This window comes from Glycine soja, chromosome 15, assembly GCF_004193775.1.
Source record: "Glycine soja cultivar W05 chromosome 15, ASM419377v2, whole genome shotgun sequence".
NCBI lineage: Eukaryota > Viridiplantae > Streptophyta > Magnoliopsida > Fabales > Fabaceae > Glycine > Glycine soja.
The window spans coordinates 2016880-2031201 of NC_041016.1; the positions used below are offsets into that span (position 1 = coordinate 2016880).

The following is a 14322-nucleotide window of genomic DNA, read 5'->3' on the forward strand; positions in this document are numbered from 1 at the left end:
AGTTTTGCTTGTAATGGAAGGCTAGAGTCTCTTTATTGGGGAGTTACTACTGAAACTCTTGGATATAATACTCTTACTATCTATTTAATGTTATTTTTTCGTGTTCTTTGCTTCTATTTATGCTTATTTTACATGTTTGTGGCTTGATAACCCATTTATGTGTGTTGTTAGGCTTATTAGTAAGTGAGAAATCTGTATGTCTAAGAATAGAGTGCAGTGATCTAGTATATTTTACACTATAGGCTTAGTGCAACTCTTTTAGAACGAGTTTGTTGAGGAATCAAGAACGAAGACTAAGTGAGTTAGACTCCTTCATGTGAAGAATTATGGTCTGAGTATTTTATCGGTGTAAGAACACTAGGATAACGTTAAATAGAGAAAAATATTTTATACGTTAAGAGAAAATTCAGTAGGACACTCCTCAATGCTTTTAACTTGACAGTTGTCACATTTTAATAACTTTGAATGTTCTGCTTTTGTTCAAATAGTTTAATAGTGCAAAACTCAACATTTGTTTTATTTCAAGTTTTATAAGTGTTTACATACTGAATATACATAGTCTAGGTGAAACAAATTTTCTATGAATACCATATTCGGTCTTACCGTTTTATATACTACCTGTGCGAATTGGTACATTTGTCGACCACCGAACAGAAACACCCTTGAGCAAAAACCAATTTAGTTTAAAAAAATTGTAACATTAATTGTTGAAACTAAAAAAAACTTCAAATAAGTTTTTGAACTATATTAAGCTTCATTCAAGCCCCTAAAATTGATTTTTTTTCATTTTAATCTCTAAACATATGTTATTATTATTACTTAAGTTTTTTTTTAAAAAAAAATGATTAATTTTAGAGACTTAAATGAAACACTAAAAAGTCCAAGACTTATTTGAGTTTTCTTTAATTTCAGGATTATTGTGATAGGAAAATACGATTTATAAGAATAAATTGATCCTTTTACTGGGAAAATTCGAGGGGAGTAAATACTGGATAGATTTTGAAACTAAAAAAAACTTCAAATAAGTTTTTGAACTGTATTAAGCTTCATTCAGGCCCCTAAAATTGATTTTTTTTTTCATTCTAATCTCTAAACATATGTTATTATTATCACTTAGACTTATTTGAGTTTTCTTTAATTTCAGGATTATTGTGACAGGGAAATACGATTTATAAGAATAAATTCATCATTTTGTTAGGAAAATTCAAAATTTAAAAAAAAAACTTCAAATAATTTTTTGAACTGTACTAAATATATGTTATTATTATCACTTGGGTTTTTTTAAAAATGATTAAATATAAAGACTTAAATGAAACGCTAAAAAGTCTAAGACTTATTCCGGCCACCACATAAAAAATTAACACATTTAACTCAAAACCTTAAAATTTAAGTTTATAAGTTTTTTTCTCACTTATATGATATTCAACTTTTTCACTTTTACCCAATGTGAGACTTCACCTTACACCTGTAACCCAACTTATTTGTCCATTTATTTACTCATTTATACTCAGTAATAGAACTTATTTGATTAAAATATATTTGTATTTATGTCTTTTTAAAAAGTCCAAATTTGTTTAAAAGATTCGTTGTTATTTTATCGTTTAAACGTGTTGCAGATTTATTATGATGGGTCCTATTTTTCTATTCTATTCTATCTCTGTATAGAACTATAGATACGTAGATAAACATTAATTCCCCAATTTTTTACTCTGGATCATACTTCTCTAAAAAAAAACAACTCTGGATCATACAGTAGATAACAACACGTGCAAGTATAGTTGTTGTTTTTTTGTTTTGACCAAGCATAAATAGTTGTTAGAACACCATAACTATAGCATATTTTATAGTAGTTCATATAAACCAAGTCTCAAATCTCTTAATTAGCAACCAACGTACGCCCTTGTCAAATTTGGATCATATTCAATTTGAAAATGAAGTACATCATTCAACACTTGTTGGTCACAGGAACAGTATATCTTTCAACCCTTGTGTTGCATTCTTCCAAGTTCCAATTTGATGGGGTGGAAAGATCAGTTTCTTAGATTCCTGTTTTGGAGATAGTGTTGCTTCCTTACTTGACATTTTAGTTGCCATGGATTGCAATGTGATTTCCAACTCCAATTCCATCTGTTTAAAGAAATTGTCACATTCTGTGTCATATATTGGACACACTCCGCACCCTTTAATTATAATATCGCTCCGCTTTTCCCAAATACTTCCAGTTTTAGCAAAGAATTCAAATGAAATCTTTGGATTATAACTTGCCATAAGTTCTTCCATGCTTTCACTTTCACATTCTTGGTTTTTCAGACAGCATTTTTCATCATACCACAGACACACATGGTCGGAGAAAAATTCACAGGCATGTATGCTAGACCAATTATCCATGTGCCCACGTGTGACCCTTTCACCAACACCGGTTTCCATGTAACAGTCACATCCAATATAGTTCTTGTCGTTTGAAGTGAACTGATCAACAATAACACAAAAGATGAAACCCATGATCTTGGAACATGGAACAGAAGAAGAGAGATCAACAGTTACTGAAGCCTGTGTAGTCCTATACACGAACCACTCTGGAACCTCACTTCCAGGGTAGATAAAATCAACTGGACCACCAAGAAACTTGATTGAGTTGGTTCCAATTGTTGAAAATTGATCATATGCCACTTTCTTTATGTTCACATAAGCATTTACTCCAATAGCACTGAGTGAATGTTGATCCAATTTTACACAATTTTGGAATGTCGTGTGTAACTTGTATGCATGTAGCATTTCAACAGCACTCAAAGTGAACATTACAGTCTCCAAGGATGAACAGTTAATGGCATATAGCTCTTTTATGGACTGTGGAAGCTCTGGCAGAGAATAAAGCCTTCTGCAATCACTCAAGTCAAGCTTTTCCAGCTTTGAAAGATGCTTGATGCTTGCAGAAACACTCTCAATATCTGTTCCTTTTAGTAACAACTCACGCAATGATGATAGGAGGTTGATGTTGTCTGGAATTTCAAACAAGTTACGGCATTCTTCCAACTTCAATGTTTCCAAAGACTTTAAACCATTAACTAGGATATGAAGATTTGATGCATCAAGTTGTGTGCAGCCATAAATATGAAGACGTCGAAGTGATCTTAGGTTGGCAACCTTGTTTGGAAGATTGCTTAGGCTTTTGCAGTGATCAAGGGTCAGTGTTTCTAGTTTTCTTAGACTCCCAATCGATGAGGGCAACTCGTTGATAGCAGTTGAAGTTAAAATTAAGTCTTTCATATTCTCTGAAGTCACTGAAAACTCCTTGAGTCTTGAGCAACCACCCAGGAAGAGGTCACGTAGAGATCTTAAATGGGAATCACTTCTAAGACTGGTAAGCGCTTTGCAGTAGAAGAGATTCAACCGTACAAGCTTTTTGAGAGATAAAATAGATGGATGAACATTACGCAAGTTTTTGCAACTATAGAGTTCCACCTCTTCAAGATTTGAGGCCTTTGAAAAATCTGGGAGCTCTAGCAGATTTTTGGAATAACTCAGGTCAATTTTCTTTAAATGTTCAAGATTCTGTGACAAATAAAAGAGTGTCATTAATAACATATGCTAAAATACTACAAATACTTGATCTAAGTCTCTCTTAAGTTACAAGTCTAGAATTTTAATCAAAAACAAATAAAAGAGTTACATTAATCAACATATGCTAAAATACTACAAATACTTTATCTAAGTCTTTCATAAATCTAGAATTTTAATAAAAACAAAAAAAAACTATATATGTGATGTATTTCCATACCTGGATTCCATCCCAAAGTTTTTCCACTCGGCTCCAAGGCAATTTGAGCTCAACGAGATTTTCAGCACAAAATGATAGAGGCAAGGATTTCAAAGGATAACTAACCCAATGAAAAAGTCTTAGGTCATTAGGCAAAGATTCAAGGCCTTTGGGAAGATACAGGATTTGCTCATCGCCATAATGTTGGGTAAAATTAAGAAATTTTAACTGTTGCATCCTTTCAAAGATTTGAGGACTTAAGCACACCTCATCAAATTTTGAGACGTTAAAAGTTATGCTTTTGATGGCTTTAGTTCCCTGGCAAGAAAAAAGTAAAGTACAATGTTAAATAATATTCAAAACCAGAGTTTGTAGGAGAGAAACTCAAATAGTTAATAATTGTAACAGATATTTCATACAATCATGACTCTTACCGTGTTATTTTTCAACACTAGATGAATGTCATTAGGATCCCATAACCTAGTTCGTTTTCCAGGGTCTTCGATGCATTCTTCTCGAACAATCTCCCAGCCCATTTCTTGTATCAAGTCATGCATTGATACAATTGAGATTCCAGAGCCCTTGGCTTCAATTATGAGGGCCTTGTCTTTAAGGACTCTTAACCCAATAATTGTAGAGAAACCACAAGCATCAAGCAGATATATTATTCGGCGTACTTCATATCCTTTAAAAAAACATGCAATATATAGAAATATGTTCTTCTCTTCTCGATCAAGTCTATCATAAGTCAATCTCAATACATTCTGAATTTTTACATGAGGCATTTTCTTAAGTTTCTGTAATTGGCTTTCCCATTCTATTTGGCTCTTGCCATAAAGAAAAGAACCCAACACTTTTAAGGCCAATGGGTTTCCATTAGCATACTGAATCACCCTTCTCGAAAGCTCAATCCACTCCATCTCAAGACAACTTTGTTTGAAGGCATTCAACATGAAAAGTTTAATAGCTTCATCAGAGTTTAATGCCTTAGCCTCATATACAATATCAGCCTTTTTCCCAAGCACACCCTTATCTCTAGTTGTTACAATGATTCTACTACCAGATCCAAACCAATCAAGTGCTCCAACTAAATTTTCTAGTTGTTCTGAATCATTGATATCATCAAGAACAACGAGAACCTTTTTACGAATCAACCTTCTCTTAACATATGGGGGAACTCCATTAGGTGTGCCAATCTGTAGATCATTTTCCTTTAGTAGTATAGAGATAATTTTGTTCTTCACATAAATCATTCCATGCTTCTCTGATTCTTCTGTTATGTTTGCCATAAAGCAACACCCTTCATATTCAAAATAAAGGCGGTTATATACTGCAGCTGCAATAGTTGTCTTTCCAATACCACCCATGCCCCAAATCCCAATGACACGAACACCTACTATTGTCGATCCTAGGCACAATAGTGACTCCAAATCTGCAATCCGTTCTTCAATTCCAACAAGCTCTGTTAACTCACTTTGGTACATAAGATTCAACTTGGATGACAAACATTTGGCAATTTCTTCTATAAGCTCAACTTCATCCCTATTCACCAAGAAAAAGAAATCGATGGTGTATCAAGTTTAGTGCCATTACTATTAACAGATGTTGGATGTATAACAAAAAGCAAACTTTTGCCACACATAAAAAGACAAGTTTTAATTAGAAACCAAAATTATGACCATCATATTTTATATATTTTTCTTGGCATCACACTGGATTGCTAGTGATGATAATCAATAATCTATCTAGCTTAAAAATAATAATTTAAGTCCCTGCAAGTTGCATAACCTGCCAAAGTATGCATAATATAAAATCAACAAATAAATAAACAATAGAAAAATATTAAACATGCATGGAGAAAACCAAAAGAACTTACACAAATTTTGATGAATGAAATCCAGAAAGATTGGCAGCTATATTTAGAGCACATCTCCAATTTGGCACCTTTGCAAGGTTTCTTTTATTTTTTTCGTGCTTAGCAAATGCATCTCCATAAGTCCCTTTTTGGTGCCGTACGTCTGATGGATCTACGTTGTAGAAAACAGGAATCACAATCTGTTTATTACTGTGCATGCACTCAATTATTTTCACAACCTCTTCCAAGCACCACTTTGAAGAAGCATAGTCTTTGGAGAATATGACCAAAGAAATAAGTGATCCTTCAATGGCTTTGTCAAGTGAGTGTGATATCTCATCCCCTCCTTCAAGCCTGTCATCAACAAAGGCATCAACTTGCTTCTGGCGCAGTTCCTTCTTCAAATGGCTAAGAAAACCACACCGTACGTCTGTGCCTCTAAAGCTGATGAAGACATCATATTTGATTCGAGGATCTTGGGAACTAGAAGAAGTTTCCATTTGATATATAAAAGCACAACACAAGTGTCTCTCTTTAGATCTACTTCTTCAACAAAAGTATATATCACCACCAAACATGATGATATGTTAAATTGCTGCAATCTACATAAAACAAAGAGATATGCCACTCAGAGAAAAGAAAATTAAAGGGGAAATGAATAATAATAGCTTCAACTAAACTATGACAATATAAATGAAAAAATAACTGAAAAAGTGAAGAAATGTTATCTGTTGTTGTAGTAAACAAAACAGATTTCCCTCACACAATTATCAAATTCGTAGAAGGATGGAGATCATATCTCAAGGCCTTCCGGTTGGGGAAGAAATACTTAACAAAATGGAAAAGTATTAAAATACATGATAATTTGGTGTGACACTTTGATACAACTTTTAGTTTATGACCAACAAAAATGAGTTGAGTTATAGAAAATGAATGTAAAACCGAACAGGTGTTCGTTTCTGAGAAGTGAGAATTGAAATGCAAATATGCAATCAACGCAACTTCTGGGAAGTTTAGATCAGTAAAGAAAGAAAGATTCGTCTTGGAATGAACAGAAGCAACCCCACCAGCGTGGACTTTGCAGTTGCACTGTTGAGTTTGTGAGACTAGTCTTCTCTGCTGTCTATTCGACCGACGTAAGGTTTTACTCAGGCTCAACTATTATAAAAATATAGTTAGGTGCATTTTTTTTGGTGAATTATAGTTGAGTGCATTTAATTACTACACCAAAAAAAATGTCTACTTGATTATTATATCATAGTTAATGAATGACATTAATTGAAGAATGGTACTAAAAGCATAGTACTATTAAATAGTAGGTGTTTAATTTTTATCTGTATAAAAATATTTAGGCACAATTGCGTATTACGAAATATATGCATTTATTATATATTTGGATCCTCTCCTTTTTACTTTCAACAGGAGATGTCCTGTTAAATAATCCCAGCCATTCATCGCCTAATAAATTTAAATCAACGACTAAAAAAAGAATCCATTGAAGATGTGTGTTTCCTTTTCTTCAAATATTGTCCTTTCTTCTTCACTTACATTCGTACTCTGATGTCGCACTGCACTGCCTCCACCACCACGTTATGTAGCGCAGGCTACTGAAGCGAAACCACTGCTTGCTGAGGCACCATAGATGGTATATTTCAAAATTTATTTTCTAAAATTCAAGAGCTTTAAAAATATTTGAGTAAGAACTAGAATCTTATTTTTTGGAGTGAAAAACAAACTAATTTATTATTATATCTAAGAATTCATTTAAATATCTGATGTAAAATATAATATTAATATAAATTTTATATAAAAATAATTTAAACTTTAAATTTTACTTTTTAAAAAATTTATTATATTTTTATAGTCTTATATAACATCTTTTAAAATATAATATATAAGATTAAATTTTATTTTTTATAAATTAAAATATATATACTTATATAAGTTTTATTTTTATTTTATATATTATATTTTTATCATATTATTTAAAACTTATTTTATACTGTCACAAACATTATTTTAAAAAATAAATATAATATATAAAATAAAAATAAATTTATATAACTATAGATATTTTAATTTATATGAAAATAAAATTTAATTTTTATATGATATTTTAAAAAATAATATATTAGATTATAAAAATAATAAATTAAAAAATTGAATATGAAATTATTTTCATATAAAATTTATATTAATACTAAAAAGTTATAGAACTCATATAATAATTTTTAAAATATATAAAAACTCAGATAATAAATTAAAAAATAAAAAAATAATTTGATAAAATAGATAAAATAAGAGAATAGATTTTACAATTAAACTTATTAAATATTTCATCAACTAACTTAAAGGTTTTTTTTATTACATAGCATAATTTTGTTTTGTCACAACAACATCAAGGCGGGCCGAAGCGTTGTTTCGAAGGACCAGGACATTGAATTCATGACCAAAAGAGACCCAAAAATAATATAAAAAAAACTTAGAGTAAATTATTATGTTTTTAGTCTTTAAATTTTATGATTTTTATTCATTAATTTTTTAAAAAAATTGATCCTTATTTTTATAATTTTTACGGCATTTGATCCTTTTCGTCTAAATCCTTGACTACCCACGTGACATTGTTTATATTATTATTTTATATGATTAAAAATTATCATAAGTTACTAACAAACCACATCAAAACACACGTATACAAATCAAATAAAAAAATCACCTTAACCGTTGAATAACAAGTTAACTTCAAAAGTTCCAAAATCTAACAAGGAGATACACTTCTAATTTTGGCAAATTGATCTAATCCGGTTGTTTTATAAAATATTTTCTAAAACGGGTCTCTTTTGGAACTAATTACACAATGGTCTTTTTTTCAAGCATTCCGTCACTACGAATGATGACATATGTGAACAGTAGCTAATGTGGCACGGGTTTTGTCATTTGACATTGGCAAAACACGTGCAGAGGTACAGCTAGCTAGGTGCAGGTGTAACAGTGCAGGATAGGCAGTGTGCATTGCAGTTCCGTCATTTTGAGTGACAAAACATGTGCAAACCGGGCCTTTAAATAGCAAGCTTCTTTCATGCTTTGATGTGTCTTAAAATTTCTACTTAACTTTTTTGTAAGTTGAAATAAATTAAAATAAATACATACAAAGACAAATTTAAATTAAATACATGCACTTTTTTTCAAAAGGGGTCAGCAGCATGCACTTTTTGTTGTGCCTTAAAATTTTCACAAATAAATTAAAATATATGTAAAAGACAAATTTAAATAAATAACAGAATATATATATTTAAATAATAAAATATATTATACAAATAACAAAAATTAAATTAAATATATTCTACAAATAAATAAAAATACAAGACAAATTTAAATAAATTCAAATAAATTCTGTTATTTGTAGAATATATGTATTTAATGAAAATAAACATTAACTATTTTTTCTTTAAATCATTTAATGAAAATAATTTCTCGGACATAAGTTTTACAGTAAATATGAATAGCATTATTTAATATATGATTAAGACTTATTTTTTAAACCAAGATTTTTTTTAGGAACACCAAGATTTTTTTAAAAAATTTATTTAAACACAATTTGATTCCAAGATAGTAAGATAGACTACTAATGCTTTTCTTAGATGTTTTTGGGTCATATTTAGATGATTTAAATATTTTATACCTTGATTTTTTTGACAAAGAAAGGAAACTCTTTTAAAATATTAAAAATATTACTTAAAAAAATGAGATTTTATCAGTAATATATTTGTTGAAATTTCTACTTCAAATTTTATATGATAAGATATCTCTTGCGTATTTGTAGGTGCCTAAGCCTCTTCCAAACTTGTGCAGTATATAAGAGGCCGGGAAGTGCCATTTCAAAGACTAAACTCTGTTGTATACATGAAACTATAAAGAATTGTATGCTTTTTCATTTAACGGTTCTTCTTCCTGATTGCAAGTTTTATGTATATGTACCTCAAACAAGTTGATGCATTAAATGTGCCACTGCTAATAATTAATAAGAATGCTGGAAAATGTGAAGGACAATGTTCCTGATTTTTGCACAGGAATGGGAATGCTTGCGATAAGCAAGGAAGAGTTTCCTTTCTTGAATGATTTCTACAAGAACAACATAAACTTGAATGATTTCTACAAGCCTGAACAATCTACTAGCTTGAAGAGAAGGAAGGTGGGAAATCTGAAGCTCCAAACCACATTCTCATTCAAACATCTAACATGTGTGAATGGAGAAACTTAAAATTTTGAGAAATTTTAAATTTTAAGAATTTTAAATATTTTAATTGAAATTCTTTTATTTTTAAAATTTTATGTTTAGATAAAAAAATTAAAATTACGAGGATGAAAAAAGTAAATGAAAAAAAAAGATATAGTTGATGTGCTAGTTTAGAATGTGTTTCTTGAAAAATCATATAAGAAGAGAATTTCAATTTTTCACCTTTTTAAAAAGAAATTGAAATTTCAAATTTTTAATTGTTTAAAATTTTGTTTTAAAATTTCAAAATTTTAAATTTTTCATAAAAAACATCCAAACAATGAATTCTAAATTACATAAATTTAAATTCTCTGATAAATTAACCAGTTAAAATTTTCAATCCAAACGCACTCATTATAATTAATTAAAAAAAACTGTCACAAAATTGTCTATACTAATTTAAAGAAAAAATTGTCACAAAACGTGCAAAGAAAAATTGTGAAGTTTTATAAATTGGAAGACAAAATTTGCACAAAAAAAATTTGGCAATATTGTAAAATGTTAAAGACAAAAGGTACATTTAAGCTTTTTATTTATTTAGTTTTTCTTTTAATTTTGATTTTATTCGGTCTTTCTTTTATCTTCTCCCACGTTCCTTACACCCCTAAATGAAATATATGTTATCCATTTTTCTTAATTATTAGTGAGAAAGAAAAGCATGACTATCATGTCATGTGATTTTGTTTCCAAAAGTTATTTTCTATTTTTTAAAAGAATTTTTTTTAATAAAAATAATAATTAAAAAATATTTTCCAAATATATATTTCTTTCTTTAGTTTTTAAAATCATAAAACATCTTTAGATTGGTTTTATTTATATTTTTCTTACACGTTTGTATATTATTTTTATTTCTGTTCTCTAAAATATAATATTTTAACTCATGCATAACAGAAGATAAATATTATTTAGTATAAAAATATATTATAATTAAATTCAAAATAAATAATATATTTTGAATATATCAATTATATTGTAAATTCTTAATAAAAAATTTAAAAATAAACATTTTCTTATGCATTCCATGATTTAAAATATTACTGCAATAAAAATAATAAATAATCAAATTTTTGTATAAAAATATAAAAAAAACTGATTTAAAAATAAAAAATTTAAATTTAATTTTCAAACGTGCAAACAGTATAAATAACTTGATGATAAATTAATCTTTAAATTTTATAATTTAATATTAAGTTTAAATTATTTTTTAAATATTATAACTTAAAGAAAAAACAATCTTATAAATTTAACAATAAATTTTGTATATTTTTTATACATTTAAAAAGTTAAATTTATCTTCGGATGACTGGATGAACTTATCTATTTAGCCATAAAGTATTTAACTAGCGGAATATTAAGGAATGAGGGGTAAAAATGGAATTTTGAATAATGGAGGCTGCTAGATGTTGGGTGTTTAGATTTTTCCACCAATTTAGAAGCTTTTCTGGGTTGCGGAAAATCAAAGCATGGAGGTGGAAGTTCATGGTGAAGATGGTTCCAAATTCGCACTGGGAAGGGATCAGAAAACAGTGTTTGGACGAGGCTGCGGATTCAGCACCCACGACCGCACAGTGTCTCGTCGCCACGTGTCCTTCGAACTCGACCATTCACACTCAGAGGATGCTAATGCTAGGGTTTCTTTCCAAGTCATGGGGAAGAACCCCTTTTGGGTGTACGACGGAGAAGCGCTTCGGCTCTTCAGAAAGTTCGACAAGGGTCACCTGCAACTCGGACACCGTTTCTGCTTCTCTCCCAACACACCCCTCTGGTTCACTCTTACTAATATTCAGCCTCTGCCTCAACTTAACCTTGATGAAATTCACGTTTCGGAAATCGATCCCGTTAAAGGTATTATTGCCTCTCTCTTTCCTCTTTTAATTTGTTGCTTTCGGGGCTTCATTTCCCTTGTGAATTTGGTTGCTTGCTTGTGCTGTAAGTGACGGTACAACACTATGTAATGTACTATATGATTTGAAATTAATATTGTGTTTTTGCTATTTTGTGAATATTATATGTAGTTGTGAGTGCTTGTGTTACCTTCCAATGGTAGTGTAATTTAAATATGGTTTGAAATTAAAGAGTTTTTTACAATGCCATCTAATTACAAATTTACGTTATAGTAAGTGTGTTGACTTTTACTATTTTACAATTATTACCTTGAAAACTCATGCTTGTTGGGATTTTTGATTGGTTGATTAGGTTAAAAAAAAAGTAGGCTAATAGTGCATAGAAATTAAATTCTTATGATGCTGTGATTTGAAAATGCAGAGTTTGGTTTTCTTGTGATGGGGCATGAGTTTGACCACTATCCCAAGGGGATGATCCGGAATGCAAAGAATTGGGACTGGTTCCTTGAGGAACGTAGGAAGGATAGTGAGGATGAGGAAGATGTTGAGAAGCAGAGGAGGAAAATGAGGGGAAAGCGAAAAATGGGCAAGGTTAATGAAGATGATGAGTGGACCGGTGAAAGTGAAGATGATAAGGGCCTTGTTGCCAATATGCGGAAAGGTAAGCTGCCCAGGTACTCCACAAGGTCAAAAGACAGTAAAGGAGGTATCAAAGATACCAAAGCTAGTAAAAATTCTAAACAAAAGAAAGCGACTAGTGGTGATGAAACTGGTGAAGAAGAAGATGATGATGATGATGATGAGACACTGGGAGGCTTCATTGTTGCTGATGAAGGTGATGATAAGGAAGAGGAAAATGATGATGAAGAAGAGGAAGAGTTTGAAGATGATGATGATGAATTGGATGATTAATGCCAAGGTTAGCAACATAAATGTTGATCAAGTTGGTTTACTTATCTAAATAAGCATGTTCAAATTGCAGTAAAAAAAATGCAAACTTGGAGTTAGGATTACATATTTAAATAAGTTCCTCTGATTTTATAGGATTGATGCTAATAATTTACAAATAACTCACACTCACTTTTTTTATATTTTAAATAAGTGACTATAAAAACTTCTTTATAAAAACAGAATAATTCCAACTTGTTAAACAAGTATCTGTGTAAGAAAAAACAATTTATGAATTTGGTCTTAAAATGTTTAATTGGATTTTGTTATTATTGTATTTATGTGTTTATGTCAGTCTCAATGGAGCAAATCCACACCGTAACATGTAACCCTTCTCTGTCTCTGACATCATCAAACCAGGAGCTATGACAGTAAAACATCCCTGAAGGACGACAATTTGAGCTTCCAAGAAGCCATTCGATTGTGGCCAAATCCACAACAACACCAAAGCTGCCCTGAAGAGAGTTTACTTCAGTAAGTGTATTCGTGCAGTCATGCAGGTGCATCTTCACAAGCATTTCTTGGCATGTTAGGTTCAGCCAAGCTTGAGATTTTGATAGCACAAGTGGAAGAGGGTATCAAAAGCAAGAGGAACGTGACTGCGTTCATGTACCTCCAAATGTACAAACAAATCCAAACACTGTAAGAAGGAGAAGAACATAGGGTTTTCTATTTTTCTATTTTAATATATTGAAATTGCAGGGGTATGGGTCAATATGTAATGACAGGTAAAAAAAAAAGCTGCACCCTTTTGAGTTTAGTGCATTGTAGAATTGTTGCTTGTTCAGGTAAAAAATAAATTCACTTAAGAACTTAAAATGAGTTTCACATATTAAACAGAAATTAAAATAACATTAGAAATAAATCATCTAAACATATATTTATATTAAAAATAAATAATAATATGTTTATAATAAAAATAATTAGAATAATTTACTTTATACAAGATATGGTGCGTGATTGGCGTTAGCTCTTTAGATTACCTTAAATTGAGATAATAATATCTTTCTTTAAAATTGTCATAAGTTTTTTTTTTAGATTACCTTAAATTGAGATAATAATATCTTTCTTTAAAATTGTCATAATTTTTTTTTATTGTCATCATTATTTGTGATTTATTAAAATTCATTCATATGAAGTCACAATATGTAAAATATGTTCATAACTTTTTTTATGGATAATATGTGGGATAACTGCTACTATAATTATTCAAAAGTACTTTTTTATATCTACTTTTTTATTAACAATGTAATGACTAACGAGACATAAAAAAAATTGCTTCTAAGCTGGAGCCATTTTTTTTAACAGAAGTATTTTTATTAATCTTTCTTAAACAAAAATAGTTTCACTTTTAATGAGATACACGTCTTGTCTTAATCTCATATGTTAAATATTTAATTTATTTTTTAATTATTTTAATTTCATTCCTTCAATTATAATTTTAAATTTAATTCGATTGACATTTGTTCCGAAAAAAAAATCTCAATTGTTTCAAACCACTATTTTTTTTTTATCTTTGATTTGTTTAATCTTTTGTCTATTTCAATCTATTTTTCTTCTTCTTTTTTTTAAATAAATTTGAATATTTTTTTTATAAATTTTTTTATCAATAATTAAAATATAATTTATATATTAAAAAATA

General features: G+C 29.8%; 2 protein-coding genes across 4 annotated transcripts; one reads left to right on the plus strand and one right to left on the minus strand.

The window, feature by feature from the left end:
• Window positions 1-1809: 1809 nt before the first annotated feature.
• LOC114388133 (disease resistance-like protein DSC1) lies at window positions 1810-6746 on the minus strand. Of its 2 annotated transcripts, XM_028348464.1 has the most exons (5): window positions 6376-6746; window positions 5634-6214; window positions 4192-5299; window positions 3779-4075; window positions 1960-3552 (listed from the first exon to the last, which is right to left on the minus strand). In XM_028348464.1, the coding sequence occupies exons 2-5, from the start codon at window positions 6110-6112 to the stop codon at window positions 1960-1962; spliced, it is 3477 nt and encodes a 1158-aa protein (XP_028204265.1). In that variant the 5' UTR covers window positions 6113-6214; window positions 6376-6746. The 2 variants fall into 2 exon arrangements, with proteins under 2 accessions (XP_028204264.1, XP_028204265.1); XM_028348463.1 differs by having other exon boundaries at window positions 1810-3552; window positions 5634-6746.
• Window positions 6747-11256: 4510 nt separating this feature from the next.
• Window positions 11257-13450, plus strand: LOC114388134 (uncharacterized protein F23B12.7). 2 transcript variants are annotated; one of them, XM_028348466.1, is made up of 3 exons: window positions 11257-11733; window positions 12154-12651; window positions 12976-13450. In XM_028348466.1, the coding sequence occupies exons 1-2, from the start codon at window positions 11352-11354 to the stop codon at window positions 12642-12644; spliced, it is 873 nt and encodes a 290-aa protein (XP_028204267.1). In that variant the 5' UTR covers window positions 11257-11351; the 3' UTR covers window positions 12645-12651; window positions 12976-13450. The 2 variants fall into 2 exon arrangements, with proteins under 2 accessions (XP_028204267.1, XP_028204266.1); XM_028348465.1 differs by having other exon boundaries at window positions 13041-13450.
• Window positions 13451-14322: the final 872 nt, after the last annotated feature.